Raw genomic sequence first — 16,016 nt, forward strand, 5'->3', positions numbered from 1 at the left:
CAAAAGTAGTCTGTTACTCTTCGTCGAAACTTTGTCTGTAAAGTCATGGCTGCTGTTTCTAATGCCAGGAAATTTTCTGGTATTTCCGGCGTTATAAGATTTAACTCTGACCGAGAACTGAACGTGTGAAGTAATTTAAAATGGTAAACTTAAAGTTATTATTTTTTATGACGTTAATCGTCAAATTGTTTATGCATAGTAAATTTTTTTGGTCTTGAGTGAGAGGGCTATTTTTGGCCTTGAAACATATTTAGTGGGTCTGTGGGGGGCAGGGCTGCTTTTGAGTTCATGGAAGGTTAAATTCAATGTTCAGTTTGTGACATAGACTTTTAAAGTTTATTCTTTATTTTGATAATGTGATTACAAATAATAAAGTCAAATTGAACTGATGTCAACTAAGAATTTCAATTAAATAATTTTTGGCATTATTGGTTTATGCAACAGGCATCACACTTGATAGGAGGGTTTTCTAATGTTAATAACATGGGTGATGTCAGAGAGGGAATGTTATTTATGCCAGTAGTTACATTCATAAACTGTTTAATGATGTACTGGTTCAATTGTTCACTAAACATGGGATGACGACATTGCCACAGTACATGAAATTTCTAGAAAAGCCAGGGAACTTAAAAAAAGTTACTTAAAATTCAGGGAGTTTCATTTCAGTTGCCAATAGGAAAGAAACTGTTACTCAAATATAGTTAAAAAAAATACAAAATAAGTTGAGGAAAATCTCTGGAGATGGTCAGGGAATTTGAATGTGAAAAAACTGTGGCAACCTTGGATTTACCACTTCCTTAAAGGGAATAGAACCTCCAACGCGTTCTTTATGGAAGACCCCATCAATTTCCATTTTTCCCTTCACAATCAGCGATTATCAGCGCCGCAGGTGTGGAAAGCCATGGGAGGCAGCAGACAATATTGGAACCCTCGGAGGGCGACAGAAATATCAGAGGTTATATTCCCTTTAAAGAATTGCAGGTTACATTACTGATTAACACGGAGTATCTGAAATTTTTTAAACATTATTGACTTCAGACTGAAAAAAAAACACTTATAATATTCTTATTTTCAGGATGAAATACCCAAAAAATCTTCAAAGTCCTCTTTTGAGGCTGGTGTAAGGCAAAATTCTAACACACCATCAGGTAGCGAAGTTGTTGAAGAAGATGAAAATCAGGAGGATGAACCTTCGTCATCTTTGCAACTGTCATTGACATCCGCTAATGCAGAACCAACAACCTCAAGCTGCCCGGAACTTGATAACTTCCGATTACAGTGGAAAAAGGAATTGGAAATGTTTTCGCCAAAAGAAGAAGATGAGAGTGAGAACTTGATGAATGTAATGTCCAAAGCGAATGAACTTTCCACTTCCAAACCCCTTAAGAGCCATGACAATATTAATGAATTGGAAACCAAAGATAAAGTTTTTCAACAGGTAAGATTTTTAAATCTTTTATTGAAAGAAGGCATGAATTTGCTAATGATTTATGAAATGTGTTGAAAGAATTTGAATAAGTTAAGTTTAGTGATGGCAATACTGTTTTGCTTAAGTTGAATTGTGGCTCTATCTCTGTCTAAAGAATCCTCTTGTGTATTTTGATCTAGGCCAAAGGGCTATACTTAAATGGTGTTTGTGAAGAACGATCTGGTAGACTTTATGAAGGTGCTTCATCTTATTTATTGAGAGCTATTTTCATTCCTATTTCTGTAATCCAATTTGAATTATTAGAATTCTTGTTTTAGCATTGTTGTTTAATTTAATAATACAGCCACAGGCTAAATATTTTGAATTTAAGCATAACTATAAATAACTAATATCAATGGAATGAAATTAACTCTTAATGAAAGCTACATTTTTAAAATCTTGGATATATTTGTAGCAATATCATTTTATCGGCGAGCCATTCAACTGGTCCCTGATATAGAATACCAACTTGCCAACGGGCTAGAATACAGTGAGCAAAGTAAATTGTTTCTTTATCACAGCATTTTTTTTTATGATAACTAAATAATATTTGCCTTTAGATTCCTCAGTTGGTGACTTGTCATCCAGAGGAAGGTAAGAATTTAATTCTTCTTGAGGCGAATACGTAAAACAGTTGTTAAAATTGCTACTGCTGGTTTATTTAAGTGTCAATGAAGATGATAGTAGCTTGTCGAGCGATACCGAGGAATCCACAGAAATTCAGGATCTTATTTCTCACATAGAAAAAATTATATATAGAACAGGAAATCTTAGATTTTGCAAACCTGCTAAACCCCAAAATGTAAGAAGCAATATAATTTGATTAGTGATATTCGAAGACTAATTTATTTTTAATAGAGTACTCACCTTTCGGAGCTACCACACGAGGTTTTTACATACATCTTAAAATGGGTAGTCTCAAATGATCTTGATTGTCATTCTTTGGAAGAAGCTTCGAGGGTGAAATATAATTTATGCCAAGAACTTTTTTAGGCTACTGAGAACATAATGAGTCCACCTTTCAAGCAACTAACATGATCATATACCCAAACAATTCTTTATTTTATGGGGTTTGGATAATAAATTTAATGGTACAAAGAAAGTCACCAGAACGGGAAAAAAAGCAATAATATAGGCTATTGCTCATGCGATCAAGATTTGTTTACTATGATATCCAATCAAGTGGTGTGATAAACAATTTTGATTTTTTTTTTTTGCTGCTGTATAATTAGTTACAGAAAAGACCATTCAAAGTTTATCGATATTATTTAATTGTAAATAGTAAACAACCAAATTATTATATCAATTCCTTTTTAGATAGTGTTACTATTTCAATTTGAATTGCGTTTCTCTGTTAAGTCCCGTGAGTCTGGAAAGGGTATAGACTCTTACATCCTCAGTAACCTAAATAAGTGCCTGTTTATACTTTTCTTTTAATTTACCAAACTCATAATATTTTTTGATTAGGTTTGTAGAGGGTTTTATTTGAGTGCCCGAGACGATAGTATTTGGAGACTAGCTTGTCTGCGGTTAGTTCTTAAATGTTAACAGAAATTGGCCCATTCTTATGGAATTGAATTTGCATTGTTGTTAGGGTTTGGGGTGTGAACTGTGGCTTGCCAAATAAATACGGCTCTTGGAGAAAAATGTTCATCTACAGGCCACATCCTTGGTTTCACGGTAAAATACCACCATTTTAATCATAACAAAGTAAAAACTTCTTTATGCCCTTTTTACAATAGGAGCTTATATCAGTAAAACTAGCTACGTTCGATATGGAGAATCTTCTTTTCAAGATTCAAACTATCGCCCCGTTTATATTGTTGACTATTTTCGTTATCTTCGCTTCTTTCCCGAAGGTTTTCAATTTAAATTATAAACTGTGGGGTAGTATATTAATTTCGGTTGTTTTCTAGGGGTAGTATTAATGTTGACAACCCCAGATGATCCGTACCAGTCTCTTTCGAAGCTTAAAAAAAGACATTCGCGCCACCCCACTGTTATGTCAGGCCATTATAGACTAGTTGGCTCTACAGTATTGATTGTTCTGAAGCGACCCAAAGCAGGTAGCTTAGACTGCCTTGCTGCATCATCTGTGAGCTATTCCAGATTCAAACGACAACCTCTTAGGCCGAAAATGGGCCAGGATCCTGGGGAAGAAAGCTTTCATATCGTAAGAAAGTACTTTCACCAAGAATGTATTTGTTTATACTTAGGGAGAATGACTACGAATGGTGGCAAGAAGGGGGAGTGGGGTGCTAGGCAAAGCCGTTACCTGCATATAAGTCACAAAATTTAAGCTATAGGTAACGAATAAAATACTGGGCTTGTTGGATTGACCTTTAAATAGAGGTGGATTGTACAAAATTCTAAAAATCTTCTGGACATTTTCCCCAATTATAAATAAATTCAAATAATTCTTGGTTTCACACTTTCCTTGTATAGTAAAAAGTTTTAAAATCCTATAATTAAATGCAGGAATTAGAAATTCAAGACGTTAAGAAACGCCCTAATTTTAAATTGGTGTGGAAGCATTATTCTTTGCACAGACAGTTCAGGTACGTTGCTATACCAAAAACTTATTTGGGTTACTGAAAGTTAACTGGTAAATCCATTTACCAATGCGTGAAATACTACATAGGTCAAACTGGAAATCGCAATTCAAGTAACGCCATTTGTCAGATTTGTTAGATACAATAATTTAGAATCTGCCAACTTATTTTGTTATTTATAATAATTAAATTGAATAACTAAATTCAGCTTTTAGTAAAGTTGCAAAAATAAAATTTTAAGAGCTAAATCAAACTCTTATTTAATTCTACACTTTTTCTCAAAAGATTTTGAATGTCCAATACAGGGTTTCTGTTAAACAAAAAAGCTTAGGTAGTCTTTTACATACTCAGTAACCTAAATACATTCTTGGTAAGACCCCACCCCATCCTTTATTATTTAACTTGGAAAGATTCTCAGATCAGTTTTTTTTTTTGGAGGAATTGTCAAGAATCTGTCTCAGAAATTGATATAAATCCCACAAACTTTCCGCCTTTTCATTTTTCTCGAGTTAAAAGTTTCAATCTGAACGCTGAATACCCATTACAGTAAAACTAACCTATTTTTGTGACTTCACGTGACTTTTGAACTATTACATAAGTGTACTATTTTGAGAGAAAAAAATAGTCTTATATTTTATACCAAGCCTTCTAAAAAAGATGAATAATTATATTTGTGACTTCTAATTTTTTTGTTTTTTTCCATTTATCTAAAATATTTCCTATGTATTTTTGAAATTTTACTTATGATGTCATTGCTGAATTAAATAAAATCAAAATCACTTATCTTTGGGCAAGTCTCTGCTTAATATTAATTTATAAAACTTAAGAAGTATTTAATTAAACTCTTACGAGATAATTATCTATTTAGACCATAAAATCTAATATGTACCCTAATTTAGCAAGAAGCATATTCCATAAGTCTTATAATGTTTTTCTATAAGTATGTCTCTTAGAGAAATATTTAAATGAGACCGCTATTTGCAAAGTGACTTAACTCTAGTCCATTCTGAAAAGCACTCAATTAACATTTAGCTTTTGTCACATACTTATGAAAATATTATAGACATATGTTACACCACATTACAGCTGAAAATTTACTGCTGTTATATGTATAATTACAAATTATGGATTTTTTCCATGTGATTTATCATATTTCGCCAGCACTATTTTTTAAATTTATTATGAAAAAGCAATGTGAACCTGTGAATATATGTTTCAAGTGAATAACATAAGACGTTTACTTATCTGAAGATTCGTATTTTACACTTGATACTACCTTAACATTTCTAAATATTAAAAAATTGCAATTGTATTTTTAAATATAAATGTGAACTTTTATTAGTATTTGCAAGAAATTCTAAAAGGTACACATTTTCAAAAGATTCAATTTGAAACTTACTTAAATAATATCCCCTTTTTCTTAATTGATATTTTAGACATGATAGATATTATGAGAATAATTTATAATCTCACAAAAATTTATATAATTCCAAAATATGTCTTTCTTGCCAGTGTCGCTAGTTTTTTAAGAGAAATTTTATTGCACACGCAAAATTATTGACATTATTTGGCCTTATTTTGGACAGTGGCCCAATATTTGGCATTACCCAGGCCTTAAATTTTAATAAAAGGCAGTTTAAGAAAATTAATATTTTTAGACACAAAAGATAACACGGACACAAAAGTGCGAAAAGCTTATTTAAAAAGTGTTAAAATCGCAAGATAGTGATTGATATTAGTGTAATTTACAAGCAAAATCTTTAAATTTGGCAAAAATCTTGAAGTATATTTTGATACTTCAAACCAGTGTATATATTACTTATTTGACATAAGAATTACAATATTTAATAATACACTGTATGTGTACAAATCAACATAATTCTTATTTCAATTAAGAAATAGCTTGAAAACAGGCTAGGTTTTTTTAGGTTATTATTTTTATTGATACACCAACAGTCTAGTGAGACTAGTAGAGAACTATTAATACTATCACAAAAAAATGTTTTATTTTAAAATTAGTTATTTATGGTAAAATGCATAGTAAAATTTTAGGAATGTTCCTAGTAATGAATTGAAAACTAGCTTCCAATCAATTCGAGCCATATAGTCGGTTACAGTTAACCAAAATTTCATTTAGCGACCTAAAACACATAGCACTGTTGGTTTGATAAGCGCTAATTAAATTGTGTCAATATTCCCCTTTTTGGCATTTTCAAATTTGCCAAATTTACTTGAACATTTCAGAAAAAATAAATAAATAAAACAAAAACAGTAATAAAATTAAATAAATAAAAGACAGTATAGTAATAAAATGATAAAATAATACTTTTGGATAATACTATAACATAAAAACTTGTAGAAAGTTTTTAAAAATTTTAAATTTTAACAAAAAGTTTTTAAAATGTGAGATTTTACCACAGTGGAATGTGATGAGAAATAATGATTTTGAGCATTCGTGAAATGTGTTTAACAGATTTCATTTGGCGCCATCAGTTGGTTTACTTCAAAAACCCTCTATGAATTTATTAATATTTTAAATAATTTAAAAAATAAATACTTTTAAATATATTTAGCATTTTATAATACGTGCTCCTAACATTAATGAACTAATACCACTACCACACTCTTATAGTTTATATGCAAAAATTGAAGTTATTGAAATTGAAGTTTCTATTAACTAATCTATCTACCTTCTAAGAGTTAGATTATTGTAATTAGTATTAATTTAGTGTTTGGAGATATCATTGAATATAAAGCAATACTTTGTTTTTGGTTTTTTTACACACTAAGTAAAACAATAAATAATTAAATTTAATGGCTAGTACTTTTAAAGTAAAATTCCATTAAAATTCTATTAAAATATGTAAAAATTAATGGTTGAATTATCATTCCAAACTTGATATCAGTTAACACTAATTGGAATGTAATTTGTAATTAGAGGCAAATACGGAAAAGTGAGCCTCGATTGACCTAAAAACGCGGGAGCACCACCATGAATTTATCATTTAAAATTTATTGGGGATCGTCTCTTTGACACGACTCAATGTTACGATCAATCCAATCCAAATCTTTAACAGCCCCCCATTGCATGTGAAATCCAGCTAATACAACAAAAATATGGAAAATATTGTGGCTGTTTAGACAAAAGTCAAATTGACCTGGCAGCCATCTCTCGGGAATTTGGCAAGCGCTAACCACCCCTCCGAGCAGTGTTAGAAAATCTTGGAGAAAAACGTGTTGCAAAGCCTGAAAATGGAAGGAAGAGTGGGTATTATTTCGGCTAAGAAGTTGAAAATGGTAGATTTAAAAGGTATCAAACAAATACTTCAGGGTGGCCTCCTCCATATGGAGTAAACCGCAAACCTAGAACAACTAGTCGAACTATAAACATTGCTGCGAAACTGTTCCGTCTGGCCCACGGTGATTTAGCAAACACCGATTCATAAAGGGTTCTCCATGCAAGTAACATGTAGAATGTTAGCATTATAAACTGCACCAGCCAGGGCAGACATAAAACAGCCGCGTACAATGTCGTCAAGGCACCTATTTTTTTGGGAAAATTGGTTGGTTTAGTGAATTGGTTGTTGAACCCAAATGAATAGCAACTAACCAAATGTTTGTGTGACCCATACGCCAACCACGTCCCATTGCAAAAGTGTTTTATACGTTGATGAGCCAGTGTGATGATTCATGAATAAGTGATAAAGAGAACTTCCAAGCCACGGAGAAATGGTTGATGCCGCGTGCATGTAAGGCAGTAAAGGGACTGTTATTTGATCCCAAGGCAACAACTGGGGTAAACTCCATATCGCATAAAGTAACGGTAACCCTAAATGATAGAAATAAGTTTAAAAAGTGTATTTCTATAAATCAAAATTTTTAGGCAATGTACCATGGCTCAATATATTGACCGTTTCGTTGTGATAATAGCTTAGACTTTGAATACTTCCCCACGTATTCAATTGAGGGCGATATCCCGTTAGCACATAAGGGTTGAATTGCAGATGGTGCGGAATGTCTTGATATTTTAGCAGCTTTGCTTCATTAAATTTTTTATCATTGTGGCCATTGGAACAGGGCACTGACGGAAGTGGTTTATTAGTTTCAAGCGCCATAGTTGAAATATTGGAATCCTTTTCAATGCCATCGCCCTCCACGACTGGGTCCACGTTTGACAATCCCATCTTTAAAGCTAGATATAAAGACCCGGCCCTGTTTTACTAGCTTTGTGAAAAAATGGGATTTAATTTTTTATATTTGTCCTATATATACTTCTAATTAGGTGTAATAGAAGTCAACTGAGATTTAAATTCATAATGAAAATAATTTATTAAACGATTATAATAAACTTAATTAGAAAAGACCGACAAATCGGCATAGCATTTTTTAGTGAGGCCGCCGCTACAGAATGTCAGTCAGAGCCCTAGCAACCAATCCGTCCCCCCACCACGGCCAACTTTGCTGGGAAACTCGCATAGATAGCCCGCCATCTTTAAATATTCTTGGTCTTGCAGGGGATGTTTGGGACTTCGAGGTGATCCAAAAGGTGTTAGAGACTTGGCAGAAGAAGAAAAATTAACTTATTTGACTACCCTAACTTCTCTGTTTCCCGGTCTACATAGTACTTCCCCCTAAAATTTATTACATAACGTTGTATATTACTTTTTCCTGTTTACGTTTTCCTGGTTAATTTTCCATTACCATTACCTTTTATTTTTATTACTAGTGTATTATTGTATAATTAATGCTGAGCTCCCATTGGAGCCGCCCTGTTACAAAAGGGTGTACTTTGTACGAGCGAATAAAAAACCTTTGAACCTTTGAACCTTTGAACCACGATTGGTTGATCTTGAATCTTGTTAAAGTCGTGGTTGATCGGTGCGGTAGCAATTTCTTCTTAAAACAAATTGGCGTTTTTTAAATTTAGACCGTATGTTTTGATGAAATTACTTTTAAGTACCAGTAAAGAAAGTATTCAGTTGTTATCGTGTTTCGGTCGTAAATCTGCTAGTTAAATCGGTGGAAATTTTGTTGATCGGGTTAGGCCTAGCGGAGTAACCGTTGGTAGGAAGGAAGAACGGTAGAGTTAGCGTTTAGTGTCAACTGAAACTTTCGATTTCAACATGAGCAGCAGAGATAAGAATAGCTTATGTAGGGAATGTAAAGCCGAAGACACCCCTATAAATAGGGGCACTGGTAAACTGAATACCTGGATAAAGTGTACCCAGTGTCAATCATGGGCACATGTTGAATGTGTTAATGTAAAACCAGAGGTGGTGAGCAGCATTAATGACAAATGGTTATGTAAGGAGTGCATAGACATTCCACTAAGTCAATATAACACTAGAAATGCATGTAAAAAAGGTGCCATGATTACTAACATTAAACTGTTAACTGAAGATAAAGCCATTGATGAAGGGGCTACACCCACGAAGTTAGAACCATGCAGCCCTGTCTACAACCTCTAGCTATGATGGGACAGTTGGACACGACGCAACTCACAAGGAGAGTACCCGAGGTGTTTATTGCCGATTTTGACCGCCGTCAATTCGCCGAAATCATTTTCAACGAAAAATATTTTTCGGGTAAACAGATGGCGTGAGAATAGAATTTCTCTGCTTTGGGACGCGCGCATTTTTAAAAAACACAAAATTTTTCGCCAGTTCTCGAAATAGAAGATCTTATAAAATAGGGGTCAATTGGTTTTCCCGATATATTTATATTCTCGCAATTTAGAACTGATTGGTTTTTAACTATTTTAATCTACATTACTAGGCATATTGAAAGAACCAATAATTGGCCGGTGAGCTCCGATACGAGCCGAGCGAAATTGATTTTAATTTCGGAAAAAGTTCTCGAAATAGAAGGTCTTATAAAATCGGGGTCAATTGGTTTTGCCGATATATTTATATTCTCGCAAGGTAGAACTGATTGGTTTTTAACTATGTTAATCTACATTACTAGGCCTATTGAAAGAACCAATAATTGGCCGGTGAGCTCCGATACGAGCCTAGTAATGTAGATTAACATAGTTAAAAACCAATCAGTTCTACCGTGCGAGAATATAAATATATCGGGAAAACCAATTCACCCCGATTTTATAAGACCTTCTATTTCGATAATTGTTTCCGTAATTAAAATCAATTTCGTTCGGCTCGTGTCGGAGCTCACCGGCCAGTTATTGGTTCTTTCAATAGGCCTAGTAATGTAGATTAACATAGTTAAAAACCAATCAGTTCTACCATGCGCGAATATAAAATTATCGGGAAAACCAATTGACCCCGATTTTATAAGACCTTCTATTTCGATAATTGTTTCCGTAATTAAAATCAATTTCGTTCGGCTCGTGTCGGAGCTCACCGGCCAGTTATTGGTTCTTTCAATAGGCCTAGTAATGTAGATTAACATAGTTAAAAACCAATCAGTTCTACCGTGCGAGAATATAAAATTATCGGGAAAACCAATTGACCCCGATTTTATAAGACCTTCTATTTCGATAATTGTTTCCGTAATTAAAATCAATTTCGTTCGGCTCGTGTCGGAGCTCACCGGCCAGTTATTGGTTCTTTCAATAGGCCTAGTAATGTAGATTAACATAGTTAAAAACCAATCAGTTCTACCATGCGCGAATATAAATATATCGGGAAAACCAATTGACCCCGATTTTATAAGACCTTCTATTTCGATAATTGTTTCCGTAATTAAAATCAATTTCGTTCGGCTCGTGTCGGAGCTCACCGGCCAGTTATTGGTTCTTTCAATAGGCCTAGTAATGTAGATTAACATAGTTAAAAACCAATCAGTTCTACCATGCGCGAATATAAAATTATCGGGAAAACCAATTGACCCCGATTTTATAAGACCTTCTATTTCGATAATTGTTTCCGTAATTAAAATCAATTTCGTTCGGCTCGTGTCGGAGCTCACCGGCCAGTTATTGGTTCTTTCAATAGGCCTAGTAATGTAGATTAACATAGTTAAAAACCAATCAGTTCTACCATGCGCGAATATAAAATTATCGGGAAAACCAATTGACCCCGATTTTATAAGACCTTCTATTTCGATAATTGTTTCCGTAATTAAAATCAATTTCGTTCGGCTCGTGTCGGAGCTCACCGGCCAGTTATTGGTTCTTTCAATAGGCCTAGTAATGTAGATTAACATAGTTAAAAACCAATCAGTTCTACCATGCGCGAATATAAAATTATCGGGAAAACCAATTGACCCCGATTTTATAAGACCTTCTATTTCGATAATTGTTTCCGTAATTAAAATCAATTTCGTTCGGCTCGTGTTGGAGCTCACCGGCCAGTTATTGGTTCTTTCAATAGGCCTAGTAATGTAGATTAACATAGTTAAAAACCAATCAGTTCTACCATGCGCGAATATAAAATTATCGGGAAAACCAATTGACCCCGATTTTATAAGACCTTCTATTTCGATAATTGTTTCCGTAATTAAAATCAATTTCGTTCGGCTCGTGTCGGAGCTCACCGGCCAGTTATTGGTTCTTTCAATAGGCCTAGTAATGTAGATTAACATAGTTAAAAACCAATCAGTTCTACCATGCGCGAATATAAAATTATCGGGAAAACCAATTGACCCCGATTTTATAAGACCTTCTATTTCGATAATTGTTTCCGTAATTAAAATCAATTTCGTTCGGCTCGTGTCGGAGCTCACCGGCCAGTTATTGGTTCTTTCAATAGGCCTAGTAATGTAGATTAACATAGTTAAAAACCAATCAGTTCTACCATGCGCGAATATAAAATTATCGGGAAAACCAATTGACCCCGATTTTATAAGACCTTCTATTTCGATAATTGTTTCCGTAATTAAAATCAATTTCGTTCGGCTCGTGTCGGAGCTCACCGGCCAGTTATTGGTTCTTTCAATAGGCCTAGTAATGTAGATTAACATAGTTAAAAACCAATCAGTTCTACCGTGCGAGAATATAAATATATCGGGAAAACCAATTGACCCCGATTTTATAAGACCTTCTATTTCGATAATTGTTTCCGTAATTAAAATCAATTTCGTTCGGCTCGTGTCGGAGCTCACCGGCCAGTTATTGGTTCTTTCAATAGGCCTAGTAATGTAGATTAACATAGTTAAAAACCAATCGGTTCTACCGTGCGAGAATATAAATATATCGGGAAAACCAATTGACCCCTATTTTATAAGACCTTCTATTTCGAGAACTGGCGAAAATTTTTGTGTTTTTTAAAAATGCGCGCGTCCCAAAGCAGATAAATTCTATTTTTTTTCCCGGTCACTCTCCCTTTAATGGGGTTGGTCGGAGGGGGCGGAAATTAACGGCACTGCGTGTGCGTCAAAGAGTTCTATCGAATGATACCAACTTGTTTTTTTCGGTCACTCTGTCAAAGAGTTCTATCGAATGAGACGAACTTGTTTTTTTCGGTCACCCTGCCTTTAAGGGGGTTAGTCGGAGGGGGCGGAAATTAACGGCACTGCGTGCGCGTCAAAGAGATCTATCGAATGAGGCCAACTTGTTTTTTTTCGGTCACTCTCCCTTTAAGGTGGTTGGTCGCAGGGGGCGGAAATTAACGGCACTGCGAAGAGAACGGCGTGGCTTGTTTGGTAAAGGCGTCGGTTTTGGAGATTACGCGGCCAGAAATCTGGGTTCGAATCCCGGTGTCGTCAATAATATAAATTACATAAATTATTTTTCGCAGCTCCATCTACCGTGTCGTTGCTTTCCACAACAAACAAACAAACAACAACAATACTTAACGACATTCCGTCCATAGCAATAGTCCCACTTCGATATATATATATATCGATGTGGAACTGAAAAAAAGTGGATAACGGTCAAGGGTCAGATAATTCCGACCTCTAATTGGGACGAATAGTTTTTAGTTTCACATCGAATATATATATTCGAAGTGACACTATTGCTATGGACGGAATGTCGTCAAGTGTTTGTTGTGAAAAGCGACGACACGGTAGATGGAGCTGCGAAAAGTAATATCTAAGATTGACGACCCCGGGATTTGAACCCAGATTTCTGACCGCGTTGTCTCCAAAACCGACCCCTTTATCAAGTGAGCGACGGCGTCCTTTTCGGAAACCTCGCTTGAACTTTTAGCCTTGAACACTTTTTAGTTCCACATCGATATAGGAACTATCCCCAGGAGAGAATGTTATAGAAACGAGTTAACGCTTGAGGCAGGCGTCTTCCAACCCCCTCCCCCCTTTTTGACGTCATTGATTGCTCTCGCCGGAGCAAGGAACCTATATGGTTCTGAGTGAGAGGCGGGGCAAAACTTTTACTGCGCAGAAGCAAATTTTGTCTCGTTTTCGAAGAGGAACTATCGTCTGATTCAAAATAATAAGCCTTAACAAGTCGGCCCAGGCCGTAATATTAGTTCCACATCAGTGTATTAGAGTGGATAAACATATACACCCTTAGTAGACACAGGTAGGCAAACTAATACAAAAGCTAATGAGGCTACGTGATGTATTATCGTTTGATAAATAAATTGCCACCCTAATTTAAAGAGTGGATGCCGCCCAAAATCAGCTGACCCGGGTGGGTAAACTAATAAAAAATCTGTTGGGCCCATGTGATTTCCTATTGTTTGATATAAAATTCACCATCCTATGTTAAAGAGTGGCCACCGCCCACCCTCATGAAATCAACTTTTTTTCCGGTAACTCTCCCTTTAAGGGGGTTGGTCGGAGGGGGCGAAAATTAACGGCACTGCGTGCGCGTTAAAGAGTGCTATCGAATGAGACCGACTGTTTTTTTTTCGGTCACTCTCCCTTTAATAAGAAAGTGCCACACTTATTTATTACTTCTGACCATACACGGTTTCGATAAGAAAGTGCCTCACTTATATATTACTCCTGACCATACACGGTTTCGATAAGAAAGTGCCACACTTATTTATTACTTCTGACCATACACGGTTTCGATAAGTGGGTCGAAATTAAGGCGGGGGGAGGCGAAGTTTGAGGTTAACTTGACCCTAAAAAGCCGTAAATATACGTAAAAAAACTGGAAAAAGGAACGAGAATTGCGACAACTTAAGTTGACAAATCTCCCCCGCGTTGCAAGGAAAGACTAGATGTTCCGAATACGATTTGTTCAGAGCGGTGTGGTGAGGTTGGTAGAGGCGTCGGGTTTTGGAGATTACGCGGCCCGCAGCTATCTGTGTTCGAGTCTCGGTGAGGCCACATATATAAATTATATTAATATTAATAAACTATTTTTCGCAGCTCCATCTACCGTGTCGTCGCTTTCCACAACAAACACACAAACAAACAAACAAACAACAACACTTAACGACAATCCGTCCATAGCAATAGTCCCACTTCGATATATATATATCTCGATGTGGAACAAACAAACAACACTTAACGACATTCCGTCCATAGCAATAGTCCCACTTCGATATATATCTCGATGTGGAACTAAAAACCGAAGTATTTCGTAGCTTATGAAAGTTTATTCGTGTTTTTAACAATAAAATAATGCCGAAAAATAAGAATTGCTGCTTTAAAGACTGCCGAAATGATTCAAGATTAGCGCAAGGTGTTTATTGGAAAGATATACGTCAGGAGACAAATCGCTTCTTGAACAAGCTTCTAGCCATTATTTGCGACGGTTTAATTGTAGAATTTTAAATTGGATCTAACTTTAATTTTTAAAGTACTAGTACAATTTCTATAACCATTTTTCAAATAAAGCTAGCCAATGAATGAATATCTACAGCATGAGAAACAGTCAATTTAAAGAAGGCGCTGGGGAAATTCCACCGTGGTCAATGAGCATGCGCAGTGCGAGAAGGAAAGACTGTCTCCCCTGGGGATAGTTCCTCTATGTATATATCGAAGTGGGACTATTGCTATGGACCATATAGTGCCTTTTTCTTTTACGAACCTTGGCTATGGACGGAATGTCGTTAAGTGTTTGTTTGGCGTGGAAAAGCGACGCGCACGCAGTGCCATTAATTTCCACCCCCTCCGACTAACCCCCTTAAAGGGAGTCTCCGAATGGTACGATATCGTACGCCACGAAAATTGTAATACGCCCTAAAAATTGCGATGAAATCATCGCACTGATGACGCCTTCAACTGATTTCCTATTTTCCGCAAAATTACATTCATATGGGTATTTTTATTATGAATTTGCGAATTTACATGACCTTTGGTGCCTAAACTACCCAAATGTTTGATATAAATTTCCTAAAATAAACACATTTCAATCCCAGTTTAAGATTTTCTTTAAATCATATTTCCACTAATTTCAATAATTTAAAAGAATTGTTTGTCGTGTTTTGCTTGCCTATTTCACCTTTGATACTTTCCGTCTATCAAACGATAGGAAATTACATGGCCTCAACAGCTTTTGTATTGGTTTGCCCACCCGCGTATCCTGAGGGTGGGCGGTGCTCACTCTTTAACGTATTATGGTAAATTATATATCAAACAATAGGAAATCACATGGGCTCAACAGCTTCTATATTAGTTTGCCCAACCGGGTCTCCTGATGGGTGGGCGGATATTTATATATCAAACGATAAGAAATCACGTAGCCTCAACAGCTTTTGTGTTAGTTTGCCTACCTGTGTCTACTAAGGGTGTAGGGGGTTTGCCCACCCGAATACACCGATGTGGAACTAATATTAAGGCCTGGGCCGAGTTGTTTACCTTAATTCTGCTATGTGAAGGGATTAAAAATTAAGTAACTCGAACCGTGAAAGAGACAAGTTGGCAAGCCGAAACATACCTCTCCTCGGAAGAGTTTTTAATTTTCAATTAAGCGTAACTGTATCCGTGGTTCTGCTGTAGAACACTCACCTGTCGTGCAAGAGGGCTCGGGTTCGAATTCTGGCCGATTAAAAAATTATACTACACCCAATGACAAAAAAAGGGGCTTTTGGAAAAACCTTTTCCCTGATTCTAAGAAACTGGGTACGCAGTGATTACCCTTTTCCCCGAAAATGCGAACGCCTTCGCAGGCCTGACAG

At 35.7% G+C, this 16,016-nt stretch overlaps 2 protein-coding genes across 3 annotated transcripts; one reads left to right on the forward strand and one right to left on the reverse strand.

The window, feature by feature from the left end:
• Positions 1–14: 14 nt before the first annotated feature.
• Positions 15–4,710, forward strand: LOC149942816 (F-box only protein 9). Of its 2 annotated transcripts, none has more exons than XM_090180151.1 (13): positions 15–143; positions 1,076–1,438; positions 1,609–1,666; positions 1,884–1,967; positions 2,029–2,062; positions 2,135–2,270; positions 2,327–2,428; positions 2,936–2,997; positions 3,063–3,148; positions 3,211–3,327; positions 3,385–3,641; positions 3,947–4,026; positions 4,459–4,709. In XM_090180151.1, the coding sequence occupies exons 1-13, from the start codon at positions 141–143 to the stop codon at positions 4,568–4,570; spliced, it is 1,494 nt and encodes a 497-aa protein (XP_090036277.1). In that variant the 5' UTR covers positions 15–140; the 3' UTR covers positions 4,571–4,709. The 2 variants fall into 2 exon arrangements, with proteins under 2 accessions (XP_090036277.1, XP_090036276.1); XM_090180150.1 differs by lacking the exon at positions 15–143 and adding an exon at positions 722–955 and having other exon boundaries at positions 4,459–4,710.
• Positions 4,711–5,394: 684 nt separating this feature from the next.
• On the reverse strand, positions 5,395–8,410 carry LOC149942817 (progestin and adipoQ receptor family member 4). Its single transcript, XM_090177692.1, has 4 exons — positions 7,913–8,410; positions 7,631–7,849; positions 7,346–7,563; positions 5,395–7,266 (listed from the first exon to the last, which is right to left on the reverse strand). Exons 1-4 carry the CDS (start codon positions 8,202–8,204, stop codon positions 7,033–7,035), a joined length of 963 nt encoding a protein of 320 aa, XP_090033818.1. The 5' UTR covers positions 8,205–8,410; the 3' UTR covers positions 5,395–7,032.
• Between the last annotated feature and the right edge of the window lie 7,606 nt (positions 8,411–16,016).

Source organism: Leiobunum rupestre, chromosome 6, assembly GCF_980474605.1.
Source record: "Leiobunum rupestre chromosome 6, qqLeiRupe1.1.hap1, whole genome shotgun sequence".
Lineage (NCBI taxonomy): Eukaryota > Metazoa > Arthropoda > Arachnida > Opiliones > Sclerosomatidae > Leiobunum > Leiobunum rupestre.